The following is a 12,890-nucleotide window of genomic DNA, read 5'->3' on the forward strand; positions in this document are numbered from 1 at the left end:
CAATAGGCCATGTCAATACTGATACACTGAACAGAAATATAAATGCACCATGTAAAGTGTTGGTCCCATGTTTCATGAGCTGAAATAAAACAGCCCAGAAATTGTCCATACACACAAAAAGCTTATTTCGCTCAAATGTTTTGCACACATTTGTTTACATCCCTGTTAGTGAGCATTTCTCATTTGCCAAGATAATCCATCCACCTGACAGGTGTGACATATCAAGAAGCTGATTAAACAGCATGATCATTATACAGGTGCATCTTGTGCTGGGGACAATAAAAGGCCACTCTAAAATGGGCAGTTTTGTCACACAACGCCACAGATGTCTCAAGTGTTGAGGGAGCATGCAATTGGTGCTGACTGCAGGAATGTCCACCAGAGCTGTAGCCAGAGAATTGAATCATTTCTCTACCAAAAGCCGCCTCCAACAATGTCAGAGAATTTGGCAGTATGTCCAACCGGCCTCACAACCACAGACCACGTGTGTGGCGGTGTGTGGGCGAGCAGTTTGCTGATGTCAACATGCAAATCAATTTATAACATTTTTGACATGTGTTTTTCTGGATTATTTTGTTGTTATTCTGTCTCTCACTGTTCAAATAAACCTACCATGAAAATTATAGACTGATAATTTCTTTGTCAGTGGGCAAACGTACAAAATCAGCAGGGAATCAAATACTTTTTTCCCCTCACTGTATATAATTTTTTTAATACAATATTTACATAGGTATTCAGACCCTTTGCTATGAGACTCGAAATTGAGCTCAGGTGTATCCTGTTTCCATTGATCAACCTTGAGATGTTTCTACAACTTGATTGGAGTCCAACAGTGGTAAATTCAATTGACTGGACATGATTTAAAAAGGCACACACTTGTCTATGTAAGGTCCCACAGTTGACAGTGCATGTCAGAGCAAAAACCAAGCCATGAGGTCGAAGGAATTGTCCGTAGAGCGCCGAGACAGGATTGTGTCGAGGCACAGATCTGGGGAAGGGTACCAAAACATTTCTGCAGCATTGAAGGTCCCCAAGGACACAGTGGCCTCCATTATTCTTAAATGGAAGAATTTAGGAACCACCAAGATTCTTCCTAGATCTGGCCTCCTGGCCAAACTGAATAATCGGGGGAGAAAGGCCGTGGTCAGGGAGGTGACCAAGAACCCAATGGTCACTCTGACAGAGCACCAGAGGTCCTCTGTGGAGATGAACGGAGCAAAGTACAGAGATCCTTGATGAAAACCTGCTCCAAAGCGCTCAGGACCTCAGACTGGGGCGAAGGTTCACCTTCCAACAGGACAACAACCCTAAGCACACAGTCAAGACAACGCAGGAGTGGCTCTGGGACAAGTCTCTGAATGTCCTTGAGTGGCCCAGCCAGAGCCCGGACTTGAACCCGATCGAACATCTCTGGAGAGACCAGAAAATAGCTGTGCAGCAACGCTCCCCATCCAACCTGACAGAGCTTGAGAGGATCTGCAGAGAATAATGGGAGAAACTCCCCAAATACAGGTGTGCCAAGCTTGTAGTGTCATTTCAGTTATTTCTTTTTTTAATAAATTAGCAAACATTTCTAAAAACCAGTTTTTGCTTTGTCATTATGGGGTATTGTGTGTAGATTGATGAGGGGGAAAAAACAATTTAATAAATGTTAGAATAAGGCTGTAACCTAACAAAATGTGGAGAAAGTCAAGGGGTCTGAATACTTTCCAAAGGCACTGTAGGTGATTGGTGATATTTGGGTGTCTGTGAATCTGGAGACAGAGACCCAACCAATCAATCTCTGCCTTTTTTGTTGAGCGCTCCAACTCCTTTCTACCTCGAATAAGTCCTTTTGGAAGTTTTTCTTGGAAAGCCCTTCTCATGATTTTTGTCATTGTTGTTGAGCACCCCTCCTTTCCTTTGTTTGCTAAAAGCAAGAACTCTGATATAGACTCTCTTTAGACAAATCTAGTAATAATGACATTGACAATGACATTCAAATGACATTGCTAAATACCAGGCCTACAGTATGTTTTGTACTGAGTGTACAAAACAGTAGGAACACCTCTTTCCATGACAGACTGACCAGGTGAAAGCTGTGATTCCTTATTGATGTCACTTGTTAAATCCACTTCAATCAGTGTAGCTGAAGGGGAGACAGGTTAAATAAGGATTTGTAAGACATGGATAGTGTATGTGTGCCATTCAGAGGTTGAATGGGCAAGACAAAATATTTAAGTGCCTTTGAACGTGGTATGGTAGGTTTGAGTGTGTCAAGATCTGCAACGCTGCTGGGTTTTTCACGCTCAACAGTTTCCCGTGTGTATCAAGAATGGTCATCCAGCCAACTTGACACAACTGTGGGAAGCATTGGAGTCAACATGGGCCAGCATCCCTGTGGAATGCTTTCGACACCTTGTAGAGTCCATGCCTCGACGAATTGAGGCTGTTCTGAGGGCAAAAGGGGGTGCAACTCAATTTCAGGAAGGTGTTCTTAATGTTTTGTACACTCAGTGTATAGGTATGTTCTAAGAGGACAAAGCCTAGATATCCTACCAACATAAATGTTTGTAGTATGGAAATATGACGGAACGCAAAATACAGAGTTGAAAAAGATCATTTTTATTAGATCCGTGCCCCACACACTAGTGAAAAATAATGCTCCTACAAAATAATTATACTTTTCCCCACAATATTCATAAATAAAATAACTTCAAGAACTCTGACTCAGGTACAAAAAGAACTGCTCTACATGCCACCAGTAGGCCATGACACACAGCAAGATTCAAACACAGTGGTTATTACAAACGTCCTGTGTCCTTGGGTCTGTGGGAAAGCAAATGGAGAGAACTGCTTTTATGAAAGGTACTGTGCATCGCAATGGATTCTATACTGATGATATTCATGTCAGAATTCAGAGTTTACATTTTGTATACTGGTATATACACACACACACACACACACACACTCACAAAGGAATACTAAACCAAAAGATTGAAATAATATCCTCCACACACTTTTGTAGGGGAAGGAACTACCCAGATTGAAGAGACCACAGTGTTTGCAGAGGATATACATTACAGGTTATATACATGTATTTATCACTTAAGACTGAAATTAAACGCTACAATCATAGGCATAAACAATATCGGATTTCTTGTAACAATACTGTATGTACACATATTACAAACAATAATTAATATTAACATTAATGAACAGTATATACAGATGTGTCATTGCTGCCTCACTGTCCGTGTGAAGTTAGCGAGCAATGCAAACATACATGGAAATGCAGTGTTACAGTATTAACGTCATGAATCTTGTGGTACCTTGGAGGCACAGAGCAGTGTAAACAATTCCTTTTTTTTCTCTTGGCTTTTGTTTTATGTCCAAAAAACATTCTGTAAGATTTGTTAAAGCAGTTTAGCTTTTTTCTTCCTTTTCTTAGAAAACTAAGACTGAACCATTTTCACTCATGAATAATAATTGACAAAATTAAATACATTCACTTTAATATTAATGATAAAAAACTATAAGTACAGTTAGTTGGAAAGTTTTTGTTCCCAGTTACAACTCTGATGTGGTTTCTTCTAGGAAATGGTATTGCACTTTAAAAACACCCACCCCTTTTGAAACCCTTTGGATGCATTTCTCTGCTAAAGAAAACCCCCAGCATTCTACTGTATATCAGTGAAGTGAATGTGTAGATTTAAAATTATAAATTAATTTAGGTTCCCTGGTTGCTGATGGAGAGACTTGAGCCTGAAGTCTTGAAGACGATCTTCAGACCAATCCAGGTGCTCTGCTTGTGGTTACTGCTGGTCCCATACAGCATAGTGAGGATAAAGTAGTTAAAACAAGCCTAGTTGGTTTGTTTTAACAGCTCAGTCCATCTCTTCTCAAAAAAACTCCTCATGTTATGTCCGGCTCGCCCAATGTCCGAATTGTCTTCATTAAACCTTTCGCAGTTATCAAACACCAAGTTGACGTCGATTATAAACGTCTCGAGGTTCAAGTACCTGTAAATTGATACATAACATTTAATGATGACATTTATGAGACAGAATCATATAGGTATCAGACACACTGTATGCAGATCATTTTTCATACTAATATTGTATGGTACGTACTGGCTGTTGACAAGCTTCTCTCGGATAGTGTAGAAGTCCATGGGTTTCCTGATGACTTTCTTGTAGCCAGGGACAGATTTGGGGTTGACAGGGTTCAGGAAGGGCCAGGCATCCTGGTGACCCTCCAGCTCAACCAGGAGCACCCTATAGAAAACAAGGAGTCAACAAATCGATGAACCTCAGATTAACTATGGTACAGCATGGAAATGCATTACATACTACAGCAGCTAGTGTATGTTAGCCTGAGTACCAGCCTGTTTATGATACCATGGCAACTGGGGCCGGGACGTTAACAGTATCACGATACTCGTTAGTATCGTGGCAAGGAAACAAAACAGAAAGCAGATTTAATTTCTTTAGGAAAACAGCCCTAATGTTGCACACAATAGTTTACATAGAGCAGGTTTTTAAAGGACCAAAGACTTAGTTCTGCGTCAGGTTTTCATTTTTGCCATGGAAAAAATATTGCGACACAGCCCTATTGCCAACTCCCCGTCACTCATTGTCATGCCAAACATGTTTGTCTTGACAATGACCGCAATGGAGTTGGCAAGCACTCAAACAGATCTGGGACCAGTGTAAGTGTATGTCACTTACTGGGTCAATATATTATTATAATAATGGTGCAACCGCAGTCATTCTGTACCTGCACAACATCAGATCCTTTTCATTGTCTCTGGCTGATGTGGCCGTCTTAGCCTTCTTCACACAGATGGGACTACTGTCTTGCTTGGACTGGTTGGTAGCTGGGCTCCCCTCTCCTGGGCTCTTCCTCTTTTTGGGCTCTTTGCTCCCTTTCTTTGGCGTGCTGCTGCTGGTGCTGGCAGCATCGTCCTCAGAGACCTCTCCGCTGGCTACAGATGAAGGTTTCCTGCTCCGTTTTACCTCAGTGGTTCTCTTCCCTCCTCGCCCGGCTGCTCCCGCTCGGCTCTGCTGCGGCTTCTTATTCTTGGGGGATTGACCGCTCGCCTGAATGACACAAAATATGCTGAGTGGAGGCATTTCGCATTTACGGAGGATCACACTTGTCATTGATGAATTTAATTAATATGAGGGTGCGGTGAGATACCCAATGGGTTGGACCATACTTTTCTCGTCAATCATTTAGAAAAATGTTTTACTTAAACTGGAAATCAAATTATCATCGTTAAGACAGTGGAAGAATCAAATGCATTATTATTTAAATATTGAAAAGGTGTGGGCGACAGAAAAACAGAATAGCTCAATTTGAAAGCCATATGGCATAGTCTTACAAGTACTGGAGATAGATGCGGTGGGAACATGTGGGTCTGGGCAGGTGTGATGTCATTGTTTGTGTGCGTCTGTCTGTTGTCTGTATATGTTTATACAGTGAGCTCCAGAAGTATTGGGACAGTGACGCATTATTTGTTGTTTTGGCTCTGTACTCCAGCACTTTGGATTTGAAATGATACAATGACTGAGGTTAAAGTGCAGACTGTCTTTAATTTGTTTTGGTTGTGTTTCAGAAGATTTTTTGCCTAATAGAAATGTATGGTAAATAATGTATTGTGTCATTTTGGAGTTACTTTTATTGTAAATAAGAATATAATATGTTTCTAAACACTTCTACATTCTATTTTTATTTACAATAAAAGTGACTCCAGAATGACACAATACATTATTTACCATTCATTTCTATTGGGCACAAAATAATCTGAAACACTACCAAAACAAACAGAAAATGCACCCAACAAGTTTGTAGAGTCAAAAGCTTGGGGTCTGAATACATTTCCGAAATGCACTGTACTTCAAATAAACACGTACCACTTTCATGATGGATCTCTCCCAGGCAATGGACTTCTGGAGCTGCTGGATGCAGAGAGACAGTTGGGCGGCGCTGCGGACCTCGCCCATGGCCTTGCGCCATGCCTTCATGCCCGGGGCCAGTTCCTCTTCCCCCCTGAGAGGATGTAGACAGACAAAGTGATCAGAGGACCAGCCACTCACAACATCACATAGAACAATCAGAAACACTGCCAACAGCAGTGCACAGAAAGCCACGAGAGTGGAAGAGTGTTTTGGTCAAAGTAGACATGGTTAAGAGATACTGTACAAGACTCCACAGACCAGGTGACTGACCTGCTTCATAGTAGGGATGGGCATTTGACATTATTTCACTATTAGAATAATATCATGACATTAGTTCAAATATCCAGGTAGTCGAAAAAAAGCTCTCATCTCTCTTGACCAATTAGAATGACGCAAATGCACATGGCAGAGGTAAACAGCGGACCGGCTGTTTTTCTCCGGTAGTTTTTCGCTAAAGCAAGTTGGCAGGTAGCCTAGCGGTTTAGACCGTTGGGCCAGTAACCGAAAGGTCGCTGGTTCGAATCCCCGAGCAGACTTGGTGAAAAATCTATAATTGTGCCCTTGAGCAAGGCACTTAACCCTAATTGCTCATGTAAGTCGGTCTGGATAAGAGCATCTGGTAAATGACTAGTCTGATTTTCACCATTATAGAATCGATATTGTTACAAAAATGTTATCTGGTGAGTGTTTTCCATTGATTTGTGTCAGGTCTTGTGGAAACTCTTAGGTGTGCACCTGTAATTGCTATTTGAAGTGGGGAAAATAGCATACCGATGTCAGCTCAGACTGTAGGGCTAAATGCGCAGCCGTAGCTCAACACACAGTTATAAAAACTACATTCAAATGTTTGTTTAATTAAAGGAAGTCTTTAAAATGTCATGGTATAACCTTGTAGGTAACAATATCACTCATAGATACAGTTGAAGTCGAAAGTTTACATACACTTAGGTTGGAGTCATTTAAACTCGTTTTTCATCCACTCCACAAATTTCTTGTTAACAAACTATAGTTTTGGCAAGTCAGTTAGGACATATATTTTGTGCATGACACAAGTAATTTTTCCAACAATTGTTTACAGACAGATTATTTCACTGTATCACAATTCCAGTGGGTCAGAAGTTTACATACACTAAGTTGACTGTGTCGTTAAACAGCTTGTAAAATTCCAGAAAATTATGTAATGGCTTTAGAAGCTTCTGATAGGCTAATTGACATAATTTGAGTCAATTGGAGGTGTACATGTGGATGTATTTCAAGGCCTACCTTCAAACTCAGTGCCTCTTTGCTTGACATCATGGGAAAATCAAAAGAAATTAGCCAAGACCTCAGAAAAACAATTGTAGACCTCCACAAGTCTGGTTCATCCTTGGGAGCAATTTCCAAATGCCTGAAGGTACCACGTTCATTTGTACAAACAATAGTACGCAAGCATAAACACCATGGGACCATGCAGCCATCATACCGCTCAGGAAGGAGACGCGTTCTGTCTCCTAGAGATGAACGTACTTCGGTGCGAAAAGTGCAAATCAATCCCAGAATAACAGCAAAGGACCTTGTGAAGATGCTGGAGGAAACAGGTACAAAAGTATCTATATCCACAGTAAAACGAGTCCTATATCAACATAACCTAAAAGGCAGCTCAGCAAGGAAGAAGCCACTGCTCCAAAACCACCATAAAAAAGCCAGACTACGGTTTGCAACTGCACATGGGGACAAAGATCGTACTTTTTGGAGAAATGTCCTCTGGTCTGATAATGACCATCGTTATTTTTGGAGGAAAGGAGGGGGTGGGGGGCCTTGCAAGCCGAATAACCCCATCCCAACCGTGAAGCACGGTGGTGGCAGCATCATGCTGTGGGGGTGCTTTGCTGCAGGAGGGTCTGGTGCACTTCACAAAATAAATGGCATCATAAGTGGAAGGAAAATTATGTGGATATATTGAAGCAACCTCTCAAGACATCAGTCAGGAAGTTAAAGCTTGGTCGCAAATGGGTCTTCCAAATGGACAATGACCCCAAGCATACTTCCAAAGTTGTGGCAAAATGGCTTAAGGACAACAAAGTCAAGGTATTAGAGTGGCCATCACAAAGCCCTGACCTCAATCCTATAGAACATTTGTGGGCAGAACTGAAAAAGCGTGTGCGAGCAAGGAGGCCTACAAACCTGACTCAGTTACACCAGCACTGTCAGGAGGAATGGGCCAAAATTCACCCAATTTATTGTGGGAAGCTTGTGGAATTCTACCCGAAACGTTTGACCCAAGTTAACCAATTTAAAGGCAATGCTACCAAATACTAATTGAGTGTATGTCAACTTCTGACCCACTGGGAATGTGATGAAATACATAAAAGCTTAAATAAATCACTCTACTATAATTCTGACATTTCAATTTCTTAAAATAAAGTGGTGATCCTAACTGACCTAAGACAGGGAATTTTTACTAGGATTAAATGTCAGGAATTATGAAAAACTGAGTTTAAATGTATTTGGCTAAGGTGTACAGTGAGGGAAAAAAGTATTTGATCCCCTGCTGATTTTGTACGTTTTCCCACTGACAAAGACATGATCAGTGTATCATTTTAATCGTAGGTTTATTTGAACAGTGAGAGACAGAATAACAACAGAAAAATCCAGAAAAACGCATGTCAAAAATGTTATAAATTGATTTGAATTTTAATGAGGGAAATAAGTATTTGACCCCTCTGCAAAACATGACTTAGTACTTGGTGGCAAAACCCTTGTTGGCAATCACAGAGGTCAGACGTTTCTTGTAGTTGGCCACCAGGTTTGCACACATCTCAGGAGGGATTTTGTCCCACTCCTCTTTGCAGATCTTCTCCAAGTCATTAAGGTTTCAAGTCATTAAGGTTGACTTCAGCTCCCTTCACAGATTTTCTATGGGATTAAGGTCTGGGGACTGGCTAGGCCACTCCAGGACCTTAATGTGCTTCTTCTTGAGCCACTCCTTTGTTGCCTTGGCCGTGTGTTTTGGGTCATTGTCATGCTGGAATACCCATCCACGACCCATTTTCAATGCCCTGGCTGAGGGAAGGAGGTTCTCACCATAGATTTGACGGTACATTGCCCCGTCCATCGTCCCTTTGATGAGGTGAAGTTGTCCTGTCCCCTTAGCAGAAAAACACCCCCAAAGCATAATGTTTCCACCTCCATGTTTGACGGTGGGGATGGTGTTCTTGGGATCATAGGCAGCATTCCTCCTCCTCCAAACACGGCGAGTTGAGTTGATGCCAAAGAGCTCCTTTTTGGTCTCATCTGACCACACCACTTTCACCCAGTTCTCCTCTTAATCATTCAGATGTTCATTGGCAAACTTCAGACGGGCATGTATATGTGCTTTCTTTAGCAGGGGGACCTTGCGGGCGCTGCAGGATTTCAGTCCTTCACGGCGTAGTGTGTTACCAATTGTTTTCTTGGTGACTATGGTCCCAGCTGCCTTGAGATCATTGACAAGATCCTCCCGTGTAGTTCTGGGCTGATTCCTCACCGTTCTCATGATCATTGCAACTCCACAAGGTGAGATCTTGCATGGAACCCCAGGCCGAGGGAGATTGACAGTTATTTTGTGTTTCTTCCATTTGCGAATAATCGCACCAACTGTTGTCACCTTCTCACCAAGCTGCTTGGCGATGGTCTTGTAGCCCATTCCAGCCTTGTGTAGGTTTACAATCTTGTCCCTGACATCCTTGGAGAGCTCTTTGGTCTTGGCCATGGTGGAGAGTTTGGAATCTGATTGATTGATTGCTTCTGTGGACAGGTGTCTTTTATACAGGTAACAAGCTGAGATTAGGAGCATTCCCTTTAAGAGTGTGCTCCTAATCTCAGCTCGTTACCTGTATAAAAGACACATGGGAGCCAGAAATCTTTCTGATTGAGAGGGGTCAAATACTTATTTCCCTCATTAAAATGCAAATCAATTTATAACATTTGTGACATGCATTTTTCTGGATTTTTGTTTTGTTATTCTGTCTCTCACTGTTCAAATAAACCTACCATTAAAATTATAGACTGATCATTTCTTTGTCAGTGGGCAAACGTACAAAATCAGCAGGGGATCAAATACTTTTTTCCCCTCACTGTATGTAAACTTCCGACTTCAACTGTACATTCAGGCTGCCGTGGTGAGTCAATGAGTTGACATAGAACCACGGTTACCAGTGTGATGCAGAGCTACAGTAAAGACTGGCTTCCAAAGAGACAGATACAACCACCTACATTAAGGGACATCACAAACGAAGCAAAACCACAACGCACACATCAGCAAAAGAGAGGAGGGAGAGAGAAACAGGCAAGACAGCGAAATAACAAAATAGGCTCCAGTGAAGCAGAGGGAAGCCCAACGAAGTGTTCAAATGGGAATCTGGATGAACCTACCCTTCACCATTACTACTAGATTACTTCTTCACTACTAGATGGTGTGGGAGCAGGGACAGTGAATGTACCCAGCACATTATCCAGTTTGACCTGAATGGTGGTACTTAAGGGGCTCTTCGGGTACCTTCGCTCGATGTTCCTCTCCAGCTCGGCTAGCCGTGTTACAGCTATATCTAGGGGGTTGTTCACGCGCCGCACCAGGCTGCAGCCGCCGTTGGCCTCCTTCTCCCCTGCAGGCTGCTCCTCTCCTGCTAGAAGCAGCTTAGTGAAGGGCTTGTGTTCATGGTAGACCAGTTCCTCTCTCTCTGACTGGGGCTCAGGATACATCCAACCCTGGGAGGAAATAGGAAGTGAAAAACAACAGTAGTTTGTGTGTGCGTGCTGAAGGAAGGAACACTTTATTCAGCGTAGTCTTTCGTCATTGCAGATAGATTCCTTCTCCACTACATACCACATGGATACAGTGCTATAAAAGGATGTACTGTACCTTGACCTGCAGGCTGGCCGAAGTGACCTTCCTCTCCAGCTCCTCCACCTGCTGCAGCACAGCGATGTCCATCTCCATGGCCTGCTCCTCCACACACCAGCTCTCCACTGTCTCCTCGCCCATCCCGTTCTCCTCCAGCTTGGACTTGTCTATCACCGCCGCTGAAGAGAGGGAGGGAGGGAGGGAGGGAGGGAGGGAGATACACAGAGAGAGACAGAGACACAGAGAGAGAGAGAGAAAGAGAGACAGAGAGAGACAGAGAGACAGAGAGCGAGAGAGAGAGAGAGACAGAGAGAGAGAGAGAGAGAGAGAGAGAGAGAGAGAGAGAGACAGAGACAGAGACAGAGAGAGACAGAGACAGAGAGACAGAGAGCGAGAGACAGAGAGCGAGAGAGACAGAGAGCGAGAGAGACAGAGAGCGAGAGACAGAGAGCGAGAGACAGAGAGCGAGAGAGACAGAGAGCGAGAGAGACAGAGAGCGAGAGAGACAGAGAGCGAGAGAGACAGAGACAGAGACAGGTTAATAGGGATCAACTCACGACCCCCCCAAAACACATTGTTTCCTAAAACCAAGTTTACTACAGTTATTGTATCTTAGTATGTACTGTGAAGTTTGAGAAGGATATTTTCTAATATAGGGATGCAGTGTTTCCCCTGCCATTTGTATTGGGGCGGCGGGCTCCCCTTCTTAGCTCTGTAGAGATGCATGCAGACAATCTTCAGTTTAGAATATATTTGGCATCGAAGTTACAGAATTCAAAGCCGTCAGACAGCATCATTCAATCACGCCAACATGCTGTAAGTGATTGTGAACCTAAGGAATGGTGGTAAAGATCATGTTAGCTCTGAATGATGCATCTGAACAGTCCACTCTCTCCCTGCAGTGTGTTGACATTTCAGTATAATTTTAAAACCAAGGTCATGCATGCTACCACATCATTAAAGGTCAGATTTAAAGAGTCACAAGATACTTTGGACATCTATAAGGACTCATTTTGAAATGGCACTCTATTCCCTTTATAGTGCACTGTATCACCCTATTCCCTATGGGCCCTGGTCAAAAGTAGTGCACTTTATAAGGAATTGGGTGTCATTTGAGAATTCTATGTGTTAACCCTAGTCTAAACCACTCACCATCTCTGTTTTTGGCGCAGGCCTGTGCAATGTACTCCATGTGTTTCTGGATCTGTTTCTGCAGGGCCCGCTCTCTGATACCTCTGCTGTGTAAGGCCTTGACCAGGCTCCTCAACTCCTCCATGTCTGCCACTCTCCACCAGCCTGATAGCATCTCTGCAACACACACACGTAAGTTAATAAGACTTCTGTAAATAAAATCCATGACAACACATAATGAAAATTCTTGGCAGCCACTTAAAATCCTGAATGTGTTGTGTCATCTCCCATCTTTCCTATCAGCGGGTGGCAGTGTGCCATGCTTACCCTCTGGGATGGGCAGTGGGTCGGGGTAGTCCTGGGTCTTGGCCACCTCCACCACAGGGGACGGGGCAGAGGGGGGCTTCTCTCCAGGGGGCACTGGGGACTCACTCTTGCTGCTGGAGAGGCTGGCTGCTGCCAGGAAGGGGTTGCCATTACCCTCCACATGGTGGTAGGCAGCGCCCAGCATGGAGGGGGGCAGTGGACTGGTTGAGAAGGGCAGGGTGGGGATCATCATGCCACCGGGCCATCCACAGAATGGCAGACCCATCATATGGACACCAGACTTCACCTGCTTGGAGGAGTTCATGAACCAGAGAATTGCACAGACAGTGGTGAGGAGTGTGAATGTTATGTAGCAGATCTTGGTTCACTGACAACTAGCACAAATGCCGTCTATAAATAAAGCTATAATAAAAAGGAACATTGCTAAAGAATAAAATCAGACATGAACATAAGGGGGTCGTTTCCTAGAGACAGATTAAGCCTAATCCAGGACTAAAAAGCATTTAAAAAATGGAGATGCTCCATGCTTTTGAGTCCAGGACAGGCACTCATGTGTCCGGGAAATCAGTACTTACGATATGGGACAACATCAAAAGCCTGCCTGGTATGCCTGTCATTAGCAATATGCT

The 12,890-nt window shown here is 43.2% G+C and overlaps 1 protein-coding gene across 1 annotated transcript in view; it reads right to left on the reverse strand.

Moving 5' to 3' along the window:
- Positions 1 to 2,583: 2,583 nt before the first annotated feature.
- Positions 2,584 to 12,890, reverse strand: part of LOC311143254 (bromodomain adjacent to zinc finger domain protein 2B-like) — a gene marked incomplete at its 5' end in the record, with an annotated part of 39,939 nt that continues 29,632 nt past the window's right edge. Inside the window, 8 exons of the mRNA XM_084179068.1 lie at positions 2,584 to 4,001; positions 4,113 to 4,256; positions 4,759 to 5,081; positions 5,898 to 6,033; positions 10,459 to 10,667; positions 10,822 to 10,982; positions 11,956 to 12,111; positions 12,262 to 12,550. Of these exons, the coding sequence (XP_084035194.1) occupies positions 3,845 to 4,001; positions 4,113 to 4,256; positions 4,759 to 5,081; positions 5,898 to 6,033; positions 10,459 to 10,667; positions 10,822 to 10,982; positions 11,956 to 12,111; positions 12,262 to 12,550 (1,575 nt within the window). The 3' untranslated portion in view covers positions 2,584 to 3,844. The remainder of the gene's footprint in view (positions 4,002 to 4,112; positions 4,257 to 4,758; positions 5,082 to 5,897; positions 6,034 to 10,458; positions 10,668 to 10,821; positions 10,983 to 11,955; positions 12,112 to 12,261; positions 12,551 to 12,890) is intronic.

Source organism: Coregonus lavaretus (genome assembly GCF_964263955.1).
Source record: "Coregonus lavaretus genome assembly, chromosome: 16".
Taxonomy (NCBI): Eukaryota; Metazoa; Chordata; class Actinopteri; order Salmoniformes; family Salmonidae; genus Coregonus; species Coregonus lavaretus.